This window comes from Urocitellus parryii, chromosome 8 (genome assembly GCF_045843805.1).
Source record: "Urocitellus parryii isolate mUroPar1 chromosome 8, mUroPar1.hap1, whole genome shotgun sequence".
NCBI lineage: Eukaryota > Metazoa > Chordata > Mammalia > Rodentia > Sciuridae > Urocitellus > Urocitellus parryii.
Window position 1 is genome coordinate 119,106,248 of NC_135538.1, and position 20,085 is coordinate 119,126,332.

General features: G+C 43.7%; 2 protein-coding genes across 8 annotated transcripts in view; one reads left to right on the forward strand and one right to left on the reverse strand.

The window, feature by feature from the left end:
- The window catches only part of Atp6v1g2 (ATPase H+ transporting V1 subunit G2), a 64,596-nt gene that overhangs the window by 42,841 nt on the left and 1,670 nt on the right, over positions 1–20,085 (forward strand). Inside the window, exons 1-3 of one of the 6 annotated variants that reach the window (XM_077802056.1) lie at positions 18,596–18,631; positions 19,127–19,234; positions 19,770–19,870. In XM_077802056.1, coding sequence (XP_077658182.1) covers positions 19,811–19,870 — 60 coding nt within the window. In that variant the 5' untranslated portion in view covers positions 18,596–18,631; positions 19,127–19,234; positions 19,770–19,810. Of the gene's footprint in view, positions 1–18,541; positions 18,632–18,666; positions 18,743–19,126; positions 19,235–19,265; positions 19,527–19,617; positions 19,642–19,769; positions 19,871–20,085 lie in introns of those variants that run through there. The other 5 variants (XM_026415454.2, XM_026415455.2, XM_026415453.2 and 2 more) reach the window with 5 other exon arrangements.
- Nfkbil1 (NFKB inhibitor like 1) lies at positions 5,648–18,453 on the reverse strand. Of its 2 annotated transcripts, XR_013344147.1 has the most exons (5): positions 18,285–18,453; positions 17,608–17,884; positions 9,738–9,959; positions 8,575–9,553; positions 5,648–7,965 (listed from the first exon to the last, which is right to left on the reverse strand). XR_013344147.1 is itself a non-coding variant. In XM_026415444.2 (4 exons), exons 1-4 carry the CDS (start codon positions 18,339–18,341, stop codon positions 8,964–8,966), a joined length of 1,146 nt encoding a protein of 381 aa, XP_026271229.1. In that variant the 5' UTR covers positions 18,342–18,453; the 3' UTR covers positions 5,648–8,963. The 2 variants fall into 2 exon arrangements, 1 of the variants encoding a protein (XP_026271229.1); XM_026415444.2 differs by having other exon boundaries at positions 5,648–9,553.

Here is a 20,085-nt window from a genome sequence, read left to right on the forward strand (position 1 = left end):
TTGCAATACTGTTTTGTACTTCAATATGTTTTTTTTTGGCTGGAGTCTGTGGGCCCATTAGCTCATGCTATTAGAGAGGGAAATAACAGGAAGGAAAAAAAAAGACCTCCAGGGAAAGAGGAACAAAAGAAAAGGAAAGGAACACGGGCTAAGAGGGAAACCAACAGTGACACAAGGGATTTTAATATTAAAGGAACAAGTGAGGCATGGTGGTGCATGCCTGTCATCCCAGCAACTGGGGAAGCTGAGGCAAGAGGATTGCAAGTTCGAGGCCAGCTTCCATACTTTAGTGAGGCCCCAAGAGACTTAGTGAATCTCCGTTTCAAAATAAAAAATTAAGGGGGCTGTAGATGTGGCTCAGTGGTTAAGTACCCCTGGGTTCCATTCCCCGTACCAACTCCCCCTCAAAATAGAACACCACCACAACAAAACCCCAAAACAACTCCTGAATGTTGTGCCTGAGAACAACAATGTGCCCAGTGAAGAGCAGGAGAACTTTTAGCTTTCATTCCCACTAGCCCCAGCCTTGCTACAACCCTCCAGATGAATCATACCAGCAATGACAGTAATGATAATATCTGAGGTGGCCAGCTGGTATTATCTTGATCTTACAAAAAATGAATAAAATCCTCTTCTGAAACTTGGGTTTTCTAAAAAATCTGTTACTTAACAAGCTCCGTGAAAACTGGCTCATGTACAAAATGTTCATATCAATGTTTTCCCCATCAGCTAAAACTAGAAACAAACCAAAAACCCATCAATAGAAGACTGCATTAGAGGGCTGGCCTTGTGGCTCAGAAATAACAATGCTTGACTCTCATGCATGAGGTCCTGGGTTTCATTCCTAGCACTGCACAAACACAAAACAAAAACAAAAACAAATAAGGAAGAAGAAATCAGTAAGTAGTGCTGTAAGATTATAAGACAGGATAATGTGGAAAGTAGCAGGGAACTACCTTTAGATACAGTAGTCAGCTCTGGGCATGGGGCACACAACTGTAATCTCAGTAACTCAGGAGGCTGAGGCAGGAGAATCACTTTGACAAGGCCAGCCTTGGCATCTCAGTAAGACCCTGTCTCAAAATAAGTAGTAAAAAAAAAAAAGTTGGTGATGTAGCTCAATGCCCCTGGGTTCAATCCCCAGTACCAACAAAAAAATCCAAAACACCCCAAAATAACAAACAAACAAACAAACAAACAAACAAAACAAAACCAAAAAACCAAGAGTTCAAGGCTCCTTCTCCTTATTTTATTTTTATTTATTTGTTTTTGGGGCTGGGGATGGAATCTACAGCTTCGTACATGCTAGGCAAGAGATCTACCATTGAGCCACATAAATCCCTAGTCCTAAATGAAAGTTTGACAGCAAAGCATTCCACATGAAGCAAACAGCTGAGGCAAAGGTGGGGAAGAAGGATCAAGCTGGAGGTATTGAAGAACAGTGAGGCTGCAACAGAGAGCAGGCAGGGAGGGGATTGGGTTTATGTTTTAAAAGTTCACTGTGGCTCCTGTGTTTAGGCCAGAGAGCAAAAAATGAGGATACCAGTTAGGAGGCAGTTGCAGCCATGTTGAAGAAAAGATGGTGGCAGCAGAATTCTAAGGGGGTGGGAGAACCAAAAGCTCTATTTTCAATCTACTAAGTGAAAGCCTTTTAGAATTGTAAGTGGCAGCTGGATACATGAGTCCAGATTTCAGGGGCAAGGTCAGAACTAGAGAGGGAAAACTGGGAGTTTTTAAATGCATGAAGACAACATTTAAAGCCACAAAACTGGGAGAGAAACCTTAACTTACATATTTGAATAGATTTCATAGAATGTTGTCACATAGATCAGAATATGTGGGCAACTGGAAGAGATACCATATTACACGTCTCCCTAAGACTCTGTTAAGATATATATGTCCTACTCAATAAATGCAATGTATCTTCCATAATTAATTCCAGAAGAAGCAATCTCCTGCTTACATGTGTAAAACCTCCAGATTATCTTCTGAACCTCTGTGGATTCAGTTCCCTACTGATCTACTTCACAATATTCTATGGAATACCTTATTTATTAAAATACTCTTTTTTTTTCAACTGGGGATTGAACTACCACTGAGTTGGTTGGCACTCTTCCATTGAGCTACATCCCCAGTCTTTTTTTTTTCCCATTTTTATACAGGTCTCACTAAATTACTGAGAGTCTCATTATTATGTTGTCCAGGCTGGCCTCAAATTTGTAATCCTCCTGCCTCAGCCTCCCAAATTGCTGGGATTATAGGTATGTACCATTATTCCGATTCAAATCCCCTTTCTTTAAAAATTTTTTTTTTTTTTTGGTATAGATGGACACAACCCAATGCCTTTATTTTTTATATGGTGCTGAGGATCGAACTCGGGTCCTGCCCATGCTAGGGGAGCACTCTACCACTGAGCCACAATCCCAGCCCTTTCTTTCTTTCTTGTTGTGTGTATGTGTGCTACTGAGGCTTGAACCCAGGACTTTGCCCATACTAGCAAGCTTTCTACTACTGAGCTACATAACCCTAACTCCTTTATTGCAATTTTGAAAGTATCTCCCTTTGAGCGCTGTGAAACCTGGTTTTCCCCTAATGATGCGACTGCTCTTTGGCAAAAACTGCTCTTTCTCTGACCCCAGAACTAGGAGAAGTGGGGCAGAGGAGACAGGTCTGTGTCCTCTGATCTCTCCTCTGCTTATGCTTTTGCTACCTTGTCCTCCTCTCTTGAAGCCCATGCCTTTACATTTGCCACGCTCTTCCTGTTGTCACAGCACCATCTTCTCCATCAACATCTTTACTGTTCTTTTAACTTTTCCATCTAGCTCAGTTTTTCTCTCATCTTCTACCACAGTCTTCAGTGACTTCAAAACCACACAAATCGGGCTGAGGTTGTAGCTCAGTGGTAGAGCACTTGCCTTGCACACGTGAGGCCCTAGGTTTCATCCTCAGTACCACATAAAAATAAATAAAAATATTGGGGCTGGGGTTGTGGCTCAGTAGAGCGCTTGCCTAGCACGTGCGAGGCCTTGGGTTCTATCCTCAATACCACATAAAAGTAAATAACATAAAGTATTGTGTCCAACTAAAAAATAAATATTAAAAAAATATTGTGTCCATCTATAACTAAAAATATGTGAAACCACACACAAATCAAAAAATAATATAAAATCAAACAACCTTCCCAACACACAAATCCAGTGAATTGTATGCTCTAGCCACCCAGTTGTTCAACTTCCTCAACTATGACAGCTTTACCATTTGTTTTTCTGCTTCACTTTAACCATCCCTGAAAAGGGTTGCACTGCCAACCTCAACATCACTCAGATGATCTACCTTTCAGAACCTTGAACTCCAAATTCTTCTCATCACAACTGCTCACTTTTCCCATCCCTCCACCCACTCCATCAAATTCATTCTTCATTCTCATCCAGACCTCCAGCTTCTCTTCTTCCTTGTTGATTTTGTTCAACACATATTTCAGGGTCAGTAGTTCTAACTGCACTCTCACTGGTGGTTTAGAATTTCTTACCTACCTGCTATTCTACCAAAAAGGCCTTGAAAAACTTGAGTAAACCCAAAGTTCTCATTTATGGGTCTTTCTTCTTGGCTGCCAAGAATTCCAGGAGAATTGTGTTACCATAAGGGGCTGCATTCCCAACGCTTTTTATTTTTCATTTTGAGACAGCATCTTGTTAGGTTGCCTAGGGCCTTGCTAAATTGATGAAGCTGGTCTTGAACTTTGGATCCTCCTGCCTCAACCCCCAAATCTCTGGGATTACAGGAGTGTGCCACTGCACCCAGTTTATCTATACTCCTTATCCCACTTCCTCTTCTCACATTTCTTATATTTTCTGTACCTTTCTCTCTTCATGTGTTTTCTTTTCCTTTTATAAACATATTCAATTTTTTTCTTGAAAACAGATATAAAAACCCCTCCCTGGACTCTTTTTCCTTCAAATGTCCACTCCATCTCTCACCTTCCCTTTCTGTATGATGTCTCAAGACCCCTTGACTAACTGCTTTTTTCAGGAACTGGTAAAATTTTCCTCATCTGTTAAATTTGTGGGTAGAACTAAGAGATGATTCTTAGCTGTCTTCTGTATCTGCTCCTCATGCTCCCTGCCTCCTTGGTCTCACCTCCCACTCATTCCTTACCGTATAATGATTTCTGCCTCTCTACTAAATGGAAATTGTTTTCTCAAAATTGGTAATCATCTAGTTCCTGAACTCAAAAGACCTTTTCAACTCTTACCTACCAGACCTTGAGGCCCCAGATATAGCTGCTCAGTCTCTGTTTGCGCATCTCCCTTGCCCTACTTTTGGGGTTGCTCTCCTACTCCCCTCCTCTTTTGGTTCCTCTTCCTTGATCACCCTCTTGGCTCTTTGGCCACTGCACCCTCTCTCCTGAGGATCCTGTCCTTAAAGGTTCAACCTCTACTGGAAGAGAATGATGCCCAAACCTATCCCTCTAGCCCAAACTTTTGAGCGCTAGACCTGCTTGCTGGAAACTTCCACCTGAGTGTCATGCTGACCATCTCAAACTCAGTAGGATTTCTTTGGGCACTTACTTTACTACTCTAAGCAGATGCATTTCCATTATTTTATTATTGTTATTATTTTTGGTAATGAGAAATTGAAACCAGGGCACTTAACCATGGAGCCATATCCCCAGCAAACACCCCCCATCCTTCCTTTCTTAAATCTTTAGATGGGGTAAAGAAGTTGCAAAGGCTGGCCTTGAACTTTTGATCCTCCTGCCTCAGCCTTGAGTCGCTGGGTATGTGCCACTATGCTCAGCTGGCACTCCAAGTTGTTACTTGTGTATTGTTTGTCTCCCTTGAGCACAAGTTCTTTTTTTTTTTTTTTTTTTTTGGACAGGGTCTTGCCAAGTTGCCCAGGCTGGCCTTGAACTTACCATCCTCCTCCCTCAGCCTCTCAAGTAGCTGGTATTACAGTAGTGTACCACTGGGCCTGGCTAGACTGCAAGTTCTTTGACAGTGATTTTTTTCATTTATACGCATTGTCTAGCAGTTTACTCCTAATAGGTTCTTAATAAAAATGTATTGATTGTCTGAAATTACACTCAGCCATGCTCTTGCTTTTTGGTTTAGGCCATCATTATCTTTTCAATCCCCCTGGCTCAAAAATTTAGAGTAAGATATCTAGGACTTCTTTCCTCATTCTCACCACCAATCAGCTTTCATGTCCTTTATTTATTTATTTATTTTAAAACCCAGGAGCATTCTACCATTGAGCTACATTCCAAGTCCTTTCTATTTTTGAGACTGGGTATCACTAAGTTGTTCAGGCTGGACTGGAACTTGTGCACTTCCTGCCTCAGCCTCCAGAGTTGCTGGGATCATATGCATGTGCTACTATGTGCCTAGCCAGTTTCATGTCTTAATATCCCCTCAACATTTATAAAACCTGTTCCATCTTTTAATGTCATTTGGACTTAAAAGAGAAAGAACACAAGTTTTGGAGTCAGATGAGCTTAATGCTAATTCCACCACTTTTTTGTTGTGTAGCTTTGGACAGATGTTGGTGGTGCAGGGGCAGGAAAGTATGTTTGATCCCTTTTCTTACCCTTCTTAAGGGGCATCACCCACACTCATGTAAGACATGAAAAAAAAAAAAAAAGGACAGGTTAACAAGGGAAAAGCATAACAAATTTATTTAATCAAAATTTTACATGACACTAGTGACTTCAGAAATGAAGATGTAAATATCAGGAAAAACTGTCCATTTTTATGCTTGGAGTTGATGAAGAAAAATGAAGAGCGATGTAGAAATGTGACTGGGTAAAAAAGGGTATGACCTGATGGACACAGAGCAGGAAAACTCAGCAGGCCTATTCAGCTTCTTGTTGGCCTGTGTAGTATTCCTGTTCTTGGGTTTGGGGCAGGAGCCCTCTGGAATGAGGGTCTCATGATTCACTGCCACAGGATTTCTTTATGGCTGACTCTTACACAAAAGGGTGTGTGTGTGTGTGTGTGTAGGCTTGAATAATATTTCTAAGTTTTTACAGCTGGCTTTGTGGAAGGATTCTAGTTTCTATGACCCATCTTAAAGGAGAGGAGTCTGGTTTTTATGACTCACTTTAGCAGTACGACAGGACAAGAGAAAGGCAGAGAGCCTGGCTTCTGAAGCCTATTTCCTTCAGTTCGAAGCACTTATTCAGCATGCCAAAGCATCATTCTTTGGAGTATTATGATCTGAGCCCCCAACAAGATTACTGATGGTAGGAAAAGGGCTGGTTAACACCTTGCCAATATTCAAAAAGACAGTGATTTTCTTTTTACTACTGTGTGCACTTCCACAGCGCTGTCCTGATCCCCCTGTTCACAACAGTTCTCATAAAGCCCAAATTCCTAACCTTGGCCTTCTGTGGCCCTTTCTTCACCACGTGCTTCCTCATATGCTGCTTCTACCTCAGGACACTCATCTTGTCCTGCACATACCAGGCTTTCTGACTTCCCAGTCTCTGGTCAAGCTACTTTGTTTGCCTCTGAAGCCTTTCCATAGCTCTTCACCCACTGAAACCCCATCTGTTCTCCGGGGCCTACTCAGATTGCTCTCCACCCTGTGTTTCCCTTTTCTATATCCAATGTGCCCTACTGTAAAGTTTACTTGGCCTGCCTTCAACCAGTCAATTAATATTGGTCTGTTCCCCATGGGACTTCAAACTTGAAGTAGCGTTTGTATTTCTTTGGGATACATCATGCTCAGCTGTTCTGCACTGAACAGAATACTTTCCATATCCTTTTCCTAACATAACCCAAACATATCCTCACCCCAATCCACAGACCGACCCTCTTGAATCTCACTAGTCTCATTCTCAACCCCATTTCTCAAACTGAAACCTAATGCATCTTCTACTGATACCAACTCCTAGTTCCAACTTGAGAGCAGGGATACACAATCTTGCACCTCCCCAGTGTTTCTCAGTAGGCACTGAGTCACCCCTGGGGGATCCCTGTGGCCCCTCCCAGCCCCCACAGTGGTGGACAGGATGCCTGCTACCTGGCACCAGGGGGTCAGAGGAAGCCAGGGCCTCTAGGGCTCAGTATTTTTATCAGCCTAGGAAACAAGAGACATAGAAACGGAAATCATGTGGTCAGAGAAAGTGAACAGCCCTCATCTCAGGGGAACCCCCATCAGGGCTGGGGGCCAGACACCAGGGAGGGATGCTGAAAAGAGGGAGGTCTGGGGATCCATGTGTCAGGGGTTATCTTGCTTTGGTTTTATATAACTCTGTTCAGAGAAGATGATGATGTACTTAAAAACTAAAGATATCTGAATAGAAAAACAAATGTGGACACCAAAGTTCTCTCTCAATTGCCAGCTCAGGGACCCTAACCCCAACTCCCCCCAACTACAAACCTGGGCTCTTTGCATGCCACTTCCGAAATCTCCGGTCTGTGAGAGGAACCGGACGCCTGGGTTGCTCACAGTTCGAAGTCTCTTCTCTGAATCACAGCAGCTTCCTCTCACAGGATCTTTCTCACCAGCCTCTTCCCCTCCTGTCCCAGGACATTGGCTTGGTTCTCTAAAGCCTTGGGCCTCTTCCTAACTTCAGGTTTTCTATCTTCTCCAGGGTCTCAGGCCCATCCCATGTCCCCAGTGTCTTCCTCTCCCTATCCTTTACCACCCTCCACTTGCATTCCTAGGATCTCTTGTGTAGACCTGGGCTTGGGCTTGAGTCCTGATGATTAAGTTTTTGACTGGAAAGATTTTCATGTGGACATGCACATACCAGTGCACATCTGTACTTTTTCCTTTCAGTCCTGCCCTTTCTTTCTTCAAGTTCCCAGTTGTGTTCTGGGCGATGGCAGTTGGGTTAGGCCTACACTTCCTTATTTCCAGGAAGTTGGAGTAGGAGCCAAGTTCGAACAGTGGGAGAGATGGAGCCCCCTCTCTTCGTGGGAATCCTGAGTCCTCTTCCTCCATTCCTCAGAACCTCAACTATGAATTTTTGCAAAAAGAGATGTTTATGTGACAGACCAAGCCTGAGCTGCCCAGAGATAAGACTGGGTTTGGGATGGGGCAGAAGTTGGATGGAAGAGGGCTCCACAGGAGGGACGGGACTAAGAGGCTTGAGGGCAAAGCTAGCTGGGAGCTCAATAGCCCATCTAGCCATAGGGGTGGATCTCTGGTTGCCCAAGAACAGACAACCCAGGTTACATAATTTGGCTCTTTCCGCCTCCTTCCGCTGCATCTAATTTTAGCAACCGAAATTCCCTCCCCCACAGGGCTTTTCCTCCATCCATCCTGCTTCTCTCTTCCACCTTCGGTCTCCTCATGGTCCCCAGCCCTAGCTGCCCCCTACTCGCTCTTTCAGTGACTCAGCAAAGGGAAAGCCCTGTGTTAGGGGGAGGGGGTGTCAAGTGGGGAGAAGGATGTGGTTCTGCTTGGTTAGCTGGGGGTGGTGGTGGTGGAGGGAAACTGGTTTTGTTCCCTTTTTTGGCCTATGTTCACATCTGTTTCTCCAGCCACAGAATGCAGAGTGGACAGAACCCCAGTGTAGGGAGCAGAGTGATGAGGCTGGGGTAACTAGGCTTTCTGAGGGCTGACCTTGAGTAGGCAAGCAGAGGGCTTCTGGTCTCCAGCTGATGGCACATATCAGTGCGTGCGTGCTTGGTGCAGTTGTGTAGGAGCTGTGGGTTTCGGCTGGCGGGTGGGAAAGGAGATGTCATGGGTGATGAAAACCATACTGATGGAAAAAGGCAGAGGAGACTCTGGGAGTGAGACGTGGAACCAGGTCTTATTAGGAAATGGCAGAGTCAAGAGCAGCGGTAGAGGCCCATTTGCCACCACCCCCGCTAGTTACAAGTTTCGATCCCACCCATATCCTCTCCACGTGGCATGTGCCTCTTCCTTTTGCGTCCCCATCCCTGACCTTACCCTTCCTCCTGCCCACCCCTGAGCCTGCATCCCCACAGTTTCTTGTTCTTTCACTAGAGTTACTTGAGGGCTTCTGCATGGCGATTGAGGGCCTGAGAAAGGGCTGTCACAGCTCCCATTACACGACCCAGCTCCCAGGTCTCAATCTGGCTCCGGAATCGCTGCAGGAATCGGTCAGGGTGCCAGCGAACCTGCTGAACCCTCAAGTACCTTCTTAGAGCTCCCTGTTCCTCCAATGGGGGACCCCTGGCCACCAGGGCTGCAGCCATGGCCTCCGGGTCCCCTCCCCCAGGGCAGGGCCAGGGCACATCGCCAAAGCGCCAGAGGCTGCCCCTTCCCACCCCTCTGGGCTGCTCTGCCCTGGGCCCAGCCCTGGCTGGCTCAGGCCCTTGGTCCCCTTGAGCCTCCTGGGCCCTCCTGGCTCGGCTCTCACGCAGTTCTTCTTCCTTGGCTCGGGCTCGCTCTCGGAAGAGACGCTGTTCTTCCTCCTGTTGTCGCCAGCTGTGACTGGAAGTCTCAGCTCTTGGGGGTCGGCAGGATCCCTCTGCTTCCCGCTGCTGCTGTTGGCGCTTCTGGGCATGTTCCCGGGCCAGGCGATCTGACCAGGCTGAGAAGGACTCGGGTTCCTGGGTCTCACGGGAAGCATCATCTGGTTGGGAAGGGAGATGGGATAGTTGAAGAAAGGCTGTGAGAAGATGATGGGGCAGGAGAGGCAAGGAAGTATGGCGGGGGCGGGGGCAGGCAGAGGAACCCAGGGTGAAGCGTTCATGCAGGGAGACTGGAAAAATGACCGATGGGGGAAGAGTAACTGTGGAAGGCGATAAATTCCTCACCTTCAAACCTCCCAATGACCTCCTGCCACTCATCCTCCAGCTCGCCTTGCAGCTTCTGCCTCCATTCCCGCTCTTTGGAAGCCTCATCTTCTTCCTCCTCTTCAGCAGAATCCCATGGGGGGCCCCAACCCAGAATTTGCCCAGGAGTCTCCCCATCCTTATTCTTTATTCCCATGGCAGAGGGACAGCGACTCAGCAGTGGTAGGAAGAAGTCTGTGTAGGCTATGGGTGGGGAAAAAACAGCAGAAATTAGCAGGGACTCCAAACCTCAGCAGGACCTCAAACTTGGAATTATGCTAGTCACTCATACTCCCTTGGTTTAGCACAACAGAAAGGATGGCCCATCTGGATGCCTCTTGAGTATTAGGAAAAAAACATCTCTGACAAATATTCACTGTTAGTTTACATGCACTATAAGACTGATAGTTTAAAATGCTCTGACCTGGGTTCCCACAAACTATTTTGGTGGGCTCAGAGTTCTACTGTGTCAAATGACATTAAAAAAAAAATTTTTTTTTGTAGTTGTAGATAGACAGAATGCCTTTATTTTGTTTATTTTTATGTGGTACTGAGGATGGAACCCAGTGCCTCAGGCATGCTAGGCAAGTGCTCTACACTGAGCTACAGCCCTAGCCCATCAAATGACATTTTTGGGATCTGTCTCTAGCTAGGGTTACATCAAAGTCCTTTCACTGTATTTTTACTTTTGGCTTGAAAATGCTGTCACTACATATCCCCTGTTGTGTTTCTCACCCCAAATTATAGATCAGACTGGCAAAATATCTGAAAGCCCTATTCTGTACCACTATAAATACACAACTATATTTCACATCACTTTTTTGTTATTAAAGCAAGTTTATTTATTTATTTATTTATTTTGCAGTTGTGGGGATTGAACCCAGGGCCTCTCACATGCTAGGTAAGCACTCTACTACTGAGCTACATCGCCAGTCCCTCATATCACTTTTTAATATATTGAATAAAATACATGTTTTCAGGGTAATTTCTCTCAGCTAGCCTTCCCCAAGAGACAACAGAAATGAAGCAAAGGCCAGCAATGAGTTGATCCACATAAATGTGTTCAGGAGCCAGGCAGATGGCACATACCTGTAATCCTAGCCACTCAAGAGGCTAAGGCAGGAGAAGCACAAGTTTGAGGCCAGTCTGGGCAACTTAGCAAGATCCTATCTCAAAATAAAAATAAAAAAGCTGGAGATGTAACTCAGTGGTAGTAGAGTGCTTGCCTAACATGTGTAAAGCCCTGGGTTCAACTGGAAAAAAAAAAAGCTCTTTCCAAATGACTATTCACCTAAGGCAGTGTAAGGAGCCTAAGACACAGAGCCTCTCTCAGGAGCTGGTAGGAAGTAGAACAGGGACTGACATTCCCAAGCATCCCTTTCCCTGAACCTTGACCTCACTACCTATGTTCCAGGGCAAGTAGAGTGCAGTGCTGCTTGTTTCACTCCAACCCAGGTGCCCTATTCTGGGACAAGCTCACCTTCTGTGGCCACCAACCACCGCTTTCGCTCAGAGGACAAAGGGAGGTAAGTGAGGCAGCCTCCCTTCCTGTGAACCTACTTTTTCCTAGGGTAGGAGAAATGGGTCGGCAGGCCTTACATCTTTATTTGGTGGTGCTAGAAAGCACTGCTTCCCTGGCAGAAGGATGGCACAGGGAAAGGATTGACCTGTCACTACCAGAAAGGCAAGGAAACAAATGGGTCCATCTTTGGTTAGCTAAGGCCCCCAAACTACTCAAACTATATCAGGGCGAGGGGAATGGGCACTTCTGCTTAGTATTGCTGCTGTGACCTGTCACAAGCCCTCTTGACTTCCCACCCAGCAAGTACTTGGTCCTGTCTCTCAATTGCTTATTCCCACCAGGGCTCACTGCAGGGGTGTGTGTGTGTTCCTTAGACTTGCACTTTTTTTTTTTTTTTAATTCATAGATTTTTCTTTTTTCTTCTTCTTCTTTTTTTTTTAATGGTACCAGGGATTGAACTCAGGGGCATTCAACCACTGAGACACATCCCTGGCCCTATTTTGTATTTTATTTAGAGACAGGGTCTACTGAGTTGCTTAGTGCCATGCTGTTGCTGAGGCTGGCTTTGAACTCACGACCTCCTGCCTCAGCCTCTTTAGCAGCTGGAATTACAGGAATGTGCCAATATGCCTGGCTAATTCATAGATTTTTAAGGAGTAAGGCTTCCAATTAGAAAAACATGATCAGTAAAATATGTTACAGAATCTTACAATCACTATAAATGATGTTTGTTTGTGAAAAGAGCTGGCTACAAAACTGCTTATGGGATCTGATAACTGTTAAAAATAGAGAAAGACACACACACACACACACACACACACATACACGAGAGAAAGAGAGACCGATCAAGTTGGGTGTATGCCTATAGTTCCAGCTACTCAGGAGGCTGGAATAAGAAGGATCATTTAAGCCCAGAAAGACCAGCTTGGGTGACATAGTGAGAACCCATCTCTAAACAAACAATTTAAAAAAAGAAAGAAAAAAAAAAGAGACAAAAATCATATAATTGAAGAAAACAGACTGGAAAAAATAAGTAAAAATTCTTATCTCTGGATAGTAAGACCACTGGGTTTCCTTCCAAATTTATTTAATTGATATTTTAATGTGAAAGGGCTAAGACTAAATAGAAAATTTCTTTACTTTTTAAAGAAGGAATAAATAAGAGCTACTAACAGTTTATTGCTAAATTATAGCTATTAACAGTTTCCAGTCCTGTCTTGGTGTACATTAATGCATACATATGCTAAATTTACTCAAAGATATGTGAGCCACACTATACATATTATTTGACAACTTTTTTTTTCATTTAACATCTCATTCATATTTTTCCACAGGAATACAAAATCCACTTCATTCTTTTTGATGACTGTCTAGTTAGTGTTCCACTGTGTGTACAAAACAAACAAATCTCCTCACCCCTGACAGACTTTGTTTTCAAAACTATTGTTTTTATACATATATCTCTGGGGACTTGTTAAAGTATTTGCGTGGGATAGATTTTCAGAAGTGGAATTTCTGAGTCAGTCAAAAAAAATGTGCAAAACAAAAAAGAAAAGGAAAAAAAGCATATATGCAATTCTGCTAAATTGTTTTCAATATTTGTTTGTGCCAAGAATACATAAATAAGCCTGTTTTCCTTTGCCAAAAACGTTATCATCTTTCCTTAAAATTTATTTTTAATTGGTGCGTTACAGTTATACATAAAAGTGGAATTCATTGCCTCACACATGCCACAATCCCAGCCCCCCAATTTTAATTTTTTATTTTCAGACAGGGTCTTGCCTTATTGCTGAGGCTGGCCTCAAACTTGCAATCCTCCTGCCTTAGCCTCCCAAGTCATGGGATTACAGGCCTGCACTACTATGCCTGCTACATCATCATTTTATTTTTAAAGAAATAAAACTATCACAGATAAAGCTGACTTTCTTTGATGCTGCCTTCTAAGTTTTATTTATGGGAAGGGGTTACAGAATCTATTTAATTATTTATTTTTAAATTTACATACACACACATACACACTTTAGTTGTTGACAGTTTTTAAGTTTCTTAAAAGTTTTTTAAAAATTTATTTATTATTTTTTAGTAGTAGTTGGACACAATAGCTTTATTTCACTTATTTATTTATATGTGGTGCTGAGGATAGAACCCAGGGTTTTGCAAATGCGAGGAGAGTGCTCTACTGCTGAGCCACAACCCCAGCCTCAAGTTTTTTTTTTTTTTAATATTTTTATCTTTTAGTTGTAGTTGGACACAATACCTTTATTTTATTTATTTATGTGTGGTGCTGAGGATCAAACCCAGGGCCTCACACGTGCTAGGCAAGAGCTTTGCTACTGAGCCACAACCCCAGACCCAACTCCAAGTTTTAAAAAAAATTTTTTGTAGTTGTAGATGGGCAGAATGTCTTTCTTTCTTTATTTTTTAGTTGTAGTTGGACACAATACCTTTATTTCACTTATTTATTTTTATGTGGTGCTGAGGATCGAACCCAGTGTCTCACGCATGCTAGGCAAGCACTCTGCCTCTGAGCTATAGCCCCAGCCTGATAGACCTTTATTTTATTTATTTATATGTAGTGCTGAGAATTGAACCAAGTGCCTCACACATGCTAGGCAAGCACTCTACCACTGAGCTACAACTGCAGCCCTAGAATTTACTTTTATAAGAAACAAAGTCTCACTATACTGTCTAGGCTGGCCCCAAATTCTTGGGCTCAAATGATCCTCCAAGTAGCTAGTACTGTAGAGGATCACCACATGCTTAGCTCTGGAATTTCAAGTTAGGTGTGAGGTAGGACTCTTTTTTTCTCTAGATAAGCCAAATGTTTCAAAATCATTTATTAAACATTTTATATTCTTCTAGCATTTGAAATGCCACATTTATCATAAATTTATCAGTATAGATCAATGCTTCCCAGTGTTCATTAATTAATATGTTGTACATCCATACTAGGAAAAATAAACATGAAAAACTTTTGTGGAATAAAAAATTTACTTTGTCTTAGTGATGGAGGCACTTGCTCCTTCCTTATCCATAAAAAGGCATGATTTCTACCTTACAGGTAGAGACATACTAACTGGTAAAAAGAATGCAATGTTTTTCTTTTTTATGGTGCTGGGGATCAAACCAAGGTTCTTGCACATACTATCAATGAGCCACACCCCAGCCCTGAACACAATTTCTAAAAATGCAAGTATCACAGATGGGCAGAGTAGTGTGTGCTTATTATCCCAACTTTTTGGGAGACGAAGGTGGGAGGATCATTTAAGCCCAGAAGCTCAAGACCAGCCTATTTTAAAAGACAAAAAAGTAGTATCAAAATTTTATACTGAGTGAAGATTAACTGAGACCCAGAGGAGGGAAAAGGTAAAAGTCGGTGAGGTAGTCAGAGAGAGCTTCAAGAAGGAGGTGGGGCTTGAGCTGGTAAGGGAGGATAACGCTTAGCAAAGTGGAAATTAGGAAAGCAACATTTAAGAGACAAACAGATTTGTGAAAGATGTGTTTAGGGTCATTGAAGACAGAGCCACATAGCTGGAGTCATGGGTCTGTGGCTAGGCAGCAAGAGGTAAGGCTGGAAAGGCAAGTGGAACATAAACCGGATGCTCAGTCATTGTAAAATGGGGTCAAAGCTTGTTTCTACTGCACAGATCAAAGTGAGTAATTGATGTTGAATGTCTGGTACTATGTTAGCACACAGCAAAAGTGCAGTGAATGTTATATTTAAAAAAGAAGAAACAGGCTGGCTTTGACTTTTATTCATTTTGTAAAAGACTGAGAAAATGACCCCCTGCTTCTCAGTGTTCACTAATTCTTGTTCTATGTAAAGGATGGTTATTGTTTCATTAAGGTGTGTTTACTTAGGGGGTAATCTGGCAGCTAAGACCACTTTCCCATTAAGTGACGGGTTCTAAAAGAAGTCATCCAAAGCCTAAAAGGTAGGAGCCCTTCACTTGCATCTTACTGGGTATAACTCAGCCAGCTGTTCCAGCATGAAGTGGAGCATCCCTCAAACTTAACATAGGAATTAAGGGAAAAAAATCCTGGCAGGGGATTATGGGCCATTTAATCTGTTCAAAGAAGATCCTTTCATTTTACTAAGGCAGGTGGTTTCTAAAGTAGTTGGCTGGATGAGAAGGGCCTTCTAACACAGGTATTAGAAGGCCACCTCGTGGCAGAGCTGGTAAGGGACTGGGGGAAATAAATCCTGAGAGGATACCAAGTTACGGGAGTGAAAGCGGTAGTCCCCCTTTAGAATCCAATCACCTCACAGCTATGAGATTTCAGGCTAGTTCCTAACCTCTGGGCCCCCCTTTCCTCATCTGTAAATTGTATAATATCAATCTTACATGCTTCTTAGAATTCAGTATAATGAAGGAAATGTCTACCACATCATTATGGACATTTTTATTACTCAAAAAGCCTTAATGAATTATATAAAAATAACATACATATCATTTAGGGGGTGTCAAAACTGCACCAAATGTTTGGCTCACTTACTCATCACAATTCCCATTTTAGAGAGGCAAATTAGGCTCAGAGGTTATGTTGCACGTCTCTGTCCTCCGTAGAGCTGAGATCTATCTGGAAGCAGCTCTGCCTTGTGGTAGTCTGCTTTGTTGCCTTCCAAAGCCCTGCCTGTTACAATATCAGCCAGCCAGTTAGATACCTGTACTTGGTAAGCCTCCCCTCTTTGTTTTTAAATTAAAAACAAACAAACAAAACAAAAACAAAAAACAAAACAAAACATAACAACCAAGTCGGTTCGGAAGCACATGCCTATAATCCTAGCTACTTGGGAGGCTGAGGCAGGAGGATCATGAGTTCAAGGCCAGCCTGGACAATTATAGTAAGATTGTTTCAAAATAAAAGCTGGGGATATAGATCAGTGGCAAAGTCCCCTGTTCAATCCCCAGTACCAAAAATAAAATAAAATAAAAAATTAAAATATACCAGCTATCTCACTTGATATCCTGAGAGGATACCAAGTTATGGGAGTGAAAGCAACTTATGTTAAGCAGAATTAAAGGGAATTTAAGACCGTATGGGAGAAGAAGGGGTTCCTGTACATACCTGGAAACCTGAGGATGGAAAAATAGCAAATCAAATTAAATTAGTATTGTTCATCTGAACATAGAGGCTTTCCTCTTACTCTAGAAGGAAATCTCTAGATGTAGAAAGGGGTTTCACCTTTGATTTTGGTAAGCTATATTGCTACAGAGCTGTTACCACTGCAACTGCAATATAAACGTCTGTATCTCTCAGGATCAAAGGTTTGTCAAAACTCAGATGTTTTGAGATTTGATAGAACTGATCTCAAAATACATATACTGTAGATTAGGTATCCCAGGGGAGTCTGGGCAGCCCTAGTAACCAAACACATCAATGTTTCTGGTATGAAATCTCTGAATATTGACATCAGTGGGATAAAAAAAATCAGAGATAGCCTCACTTTAGTTCGGATTAGATTTTTGTCACCAAATGAGTTTTGGTGGCAAACTGATAAAAATTTGTTCCCAGAGTGTTTCTGAGGTTCAGAATTGTGTGTAAGGGAGTATGTACTTGTTGATAACAATAGAAACAACCACTACCAGCATCTACCAAGTGCTTATCATGTACCAGGCATTCTAATTATGCATTATGTTGATTGATTCTCAAAATATACGTCACAGCCTGAATATGAATGTGGGCGTAATCACTATATAATTCCATAATGTATAACACAAGACACTACATAATTAGGCTGCTTGGATTACAATCCCTGTTCTATGAGTGAATAGCTGTATAAGTCTGGAAAATGATTTAACTTCTCTATGCCTAGTTTCCTCATCAGGAAAGTGGGGTAAAATATCCATACTTATACCTTGTAGAGTTATTGTGAGGATTAAATCAGTTACTTTATGAGAAATATAGGGTACACAGTAAAGGTTGTTATTTTAATTCTGCTCATTGGCAAACTAAGCCTCAGGACAATTTAATAACTGAATACACAGCTATTAAGTGTGCAGCTAGGGATTTGAACTCAGGCAATCCAACTTCAAAGCCTACCTTCTATTCTATTTTTGTGCTAAACACAACCAGTCAAGAAACAAAGTAGCTACTAAACTGCAAAGATGTGAAATTTGAAGAGTAGTTGCTGTTTTGGGAATGCCAGGCTCTTTAGACAATGGTATTTCAGTAATGTAAAGGCACAAACCATCGCCACACGCCAACCTTGTCAGTTGCCTCCCTAGGTTCAACTGACCAAATAACTAGCTTGTTTCCCAGCTACTAGTTGGCCTTCACTTCTGATGACCATCACTCATGACCTTGTTCCCCACGAGGCTGACTCACCATCGGGGCCCTGGCGGGCAGCAGCGTGCAGCGCCGTGTCCCCATGGCGGTCCTGGTGGGCAGGGTCAGCCCCAAGGCGAAGCAGCAGGCACAAGGCAGGAGCATCATGGCGGGCACAGGCCCGATGCAGTGGTGGGGGCTGCCCAGCATCCACATCAAGGCCTGGGTGTCGCTGGAGAAGGGCCTGGGCCCGGACCAGCCGTCCTGCAGACAAGTAACGACGGAAGCGACGCTCTCTGCGTTGACGGCGGGAAGTGGAGGCCATGGAACTCTTTGGCTGAGAAAGAAGGGAAGAAAGGCAGCAGTCAGGACTCCAGCCTTGGCTGGTCCCTCCCCCTCCATCTCAGACATTCCCTCGTTTCTCCTTTTAGTTCCCTGTTTCTTTTCACAACTCCAGTAAAAAATGAGGCCTATTGTACTCTTATCCTTTACCAGATTATAGGTTCGAAAAAAATTTTTGAGTGGGGTTAGGGTCACAGATTTAATTTTTTTACGTAAAATTTGAGAAAAAGATGCATAATTGCTTTAAGGTTCAAAAGCCCAGGTAAATTTAAAATTTGTTTATAATTGATTTTGAAAAAAACGAATAGGGCCTGATGGTGGAAATTTTATCAGGAGAAACTTGAATTTAAAAGTCACAATTTCCAATAATGATCTAGAAATTGAATATAATGTACCCGGCAAACAGATGTAGAGGCTTCTTCCTCTGGGACCTGGGGGGAGGGGTTATTCATCAGACCAGCCCCCCCCCGCCCCCCAAGTACCCCCAGAGCTGTAGGCCCGAGGCCTGTGTTTAAGAGCTCCGAGAAGGGAGGCGGGAAGGGCGGAGACACTCCAGGCTGGCGGAAATGGCGCAAGCACAGACGAAGGTTTAGGGCGGAAATGAACTGTAAGGCGCATTGTCGGAAGTCGTTCTGCCCCGAACCGGTAGTTACTCGGTTATGCCTCCGGAGGGAACTGGGAACTTAAGACAAAGTTCCCCCATAAACCGGAAGACAGGATGAGAAGCCGAGGCGAAGGCGGGGTAAAAAAGGAGGGCTATTTGGAGGTTTACCCTGTCCTCACTCAACTGGGAGGAGAAAGGGCATGGTTCGGTGATGGATGGAAAGATAAAAAGATAAAGAAAAGAGGGGAGGTAAAGATAAGATAAAAATCATAGTGAAAATGCAAAACCAAAACCACAATTAAACCGAGAACAGGTATAGATCAGTAGAGAAAAACGGACACGATAAGACATAAAAAGACAACGGTAACTGTAGCACAGGGCAAATGAGATAAGAGAGATCCTTACAGAAATTTGGACTTTGGAAACATGTAGGAAAATATGGAGATAGAGGGGAGAGAAAAGAGAAGTCCAGTACATCTCTTTTCCAGCACGCGTCGCATGATAACATCCTTACCTTCTCACCCCATTTTCATTCCCTCTGTGCCTCCTCTGAGACCACTGATCAAGTTCTCCTCCTCCCACCCAAATACTCCCAAATATTCCTCCCTTCTCAGCCTCTATTCCCATCCCTAGACTTTGGTGACTGGAAAGATCCTATACCTGTAGAGAAGTTAACCGGCAGGTTTGGACCTGGTCTCTGCTGCTCCCAAGCGGTCCTTTTGGGTACTGCCTGAGAGAGAGGTAGGAGAGGAGGACCATCATCAGTGGGAGGATCAGATTGGGGGAGACAACCAATGCAGGAGACTGAGTGAAAAGGGGAGCACTAAGACCCAGGGGTAGTGGAGGACTGCAGCAACGAGCTGGAGGAGGAGTAGCAGTAGGCATTGGGGGTGGGGGAAGCCATCTGATACCTTGGTCCCCTACGAAACAGCATCAGCTCTAAGGACGGAAATGGCCAGTCAGTCCCAGGGTATCCAGCAGCTCCTGCAAGCTGAGAAGCGGGCTGCTGAGAAGGTAGCAGATGCCAGAAAGAGTGAGTCGCCTCTCCCTTAGAAATCTGGAAGGAAAATAAGGGATGGAGATTAGCAAACTCAAGGCTTTCAGGTCGGGAGCTGGGTGCTGAATGTTGGTTAGGAGGGAAGAAATCGGTGGGTATTAGAATCTAACACTTGGTTTGGCTGAGAGAAGGCCAAACAACTTTCTGGAAGGGATTGACCCCTAATATCACAGTTGGTGGGGGATCCATCCTACCCACTGTATTTTCTTCTGCCTCCAGGAAAGGCTCGGAGGCTGAAGCAGGCAAAGGAAGAGGCACAGATGGAAGTGGAGCAGTACCGCAGAGAGCGAGAGCAGGAATTCCAGAGCAAGCAGCAGGCGGTGAGTTGTGGGGTGGGGGGAGTTTGGACAGCACCCACCCAGTTGCAAGTTGGTGGGAGCATGTTGTGAGGTGTGTACAAGTGACTAGGCAAGAAAATACGATGGTAGAGGGCTTAGGGGACTCTGGCAAGGCTCATAGTGTTGGTAAAGCTTTGAGATGATATGTAAGAGAGTCTGGCAGTTTGAAGGACATGAACAGCTTGGGGGCCAGGGGA

Excerpts from the sequence above, each read along its gene's own strand:
- Nfkbil1 (XM_026415444.2), bottom strand. The coding sequence starts at position 18,341 with ATGAATAACCCCTCCCCCCAGGTCCCAGAGGAAGAAGCCTCTACATCT. Across the intron at positions 17,885-18,284 it reads CCTCTACATCTGTTTGCCGG|CCAAAGAGTTCCATGGCCTC; the intron begins GTACATTATATT and ends CTTCTTTCTCAG. Across the intron at positions 9,960-17,607 it reads TGCCCGCCAGGGCCCCGATG|CCTACACAGACTTCTTCCTA; the intron begins GTGAGTCAGCCT and ends CCCCACCCATAG.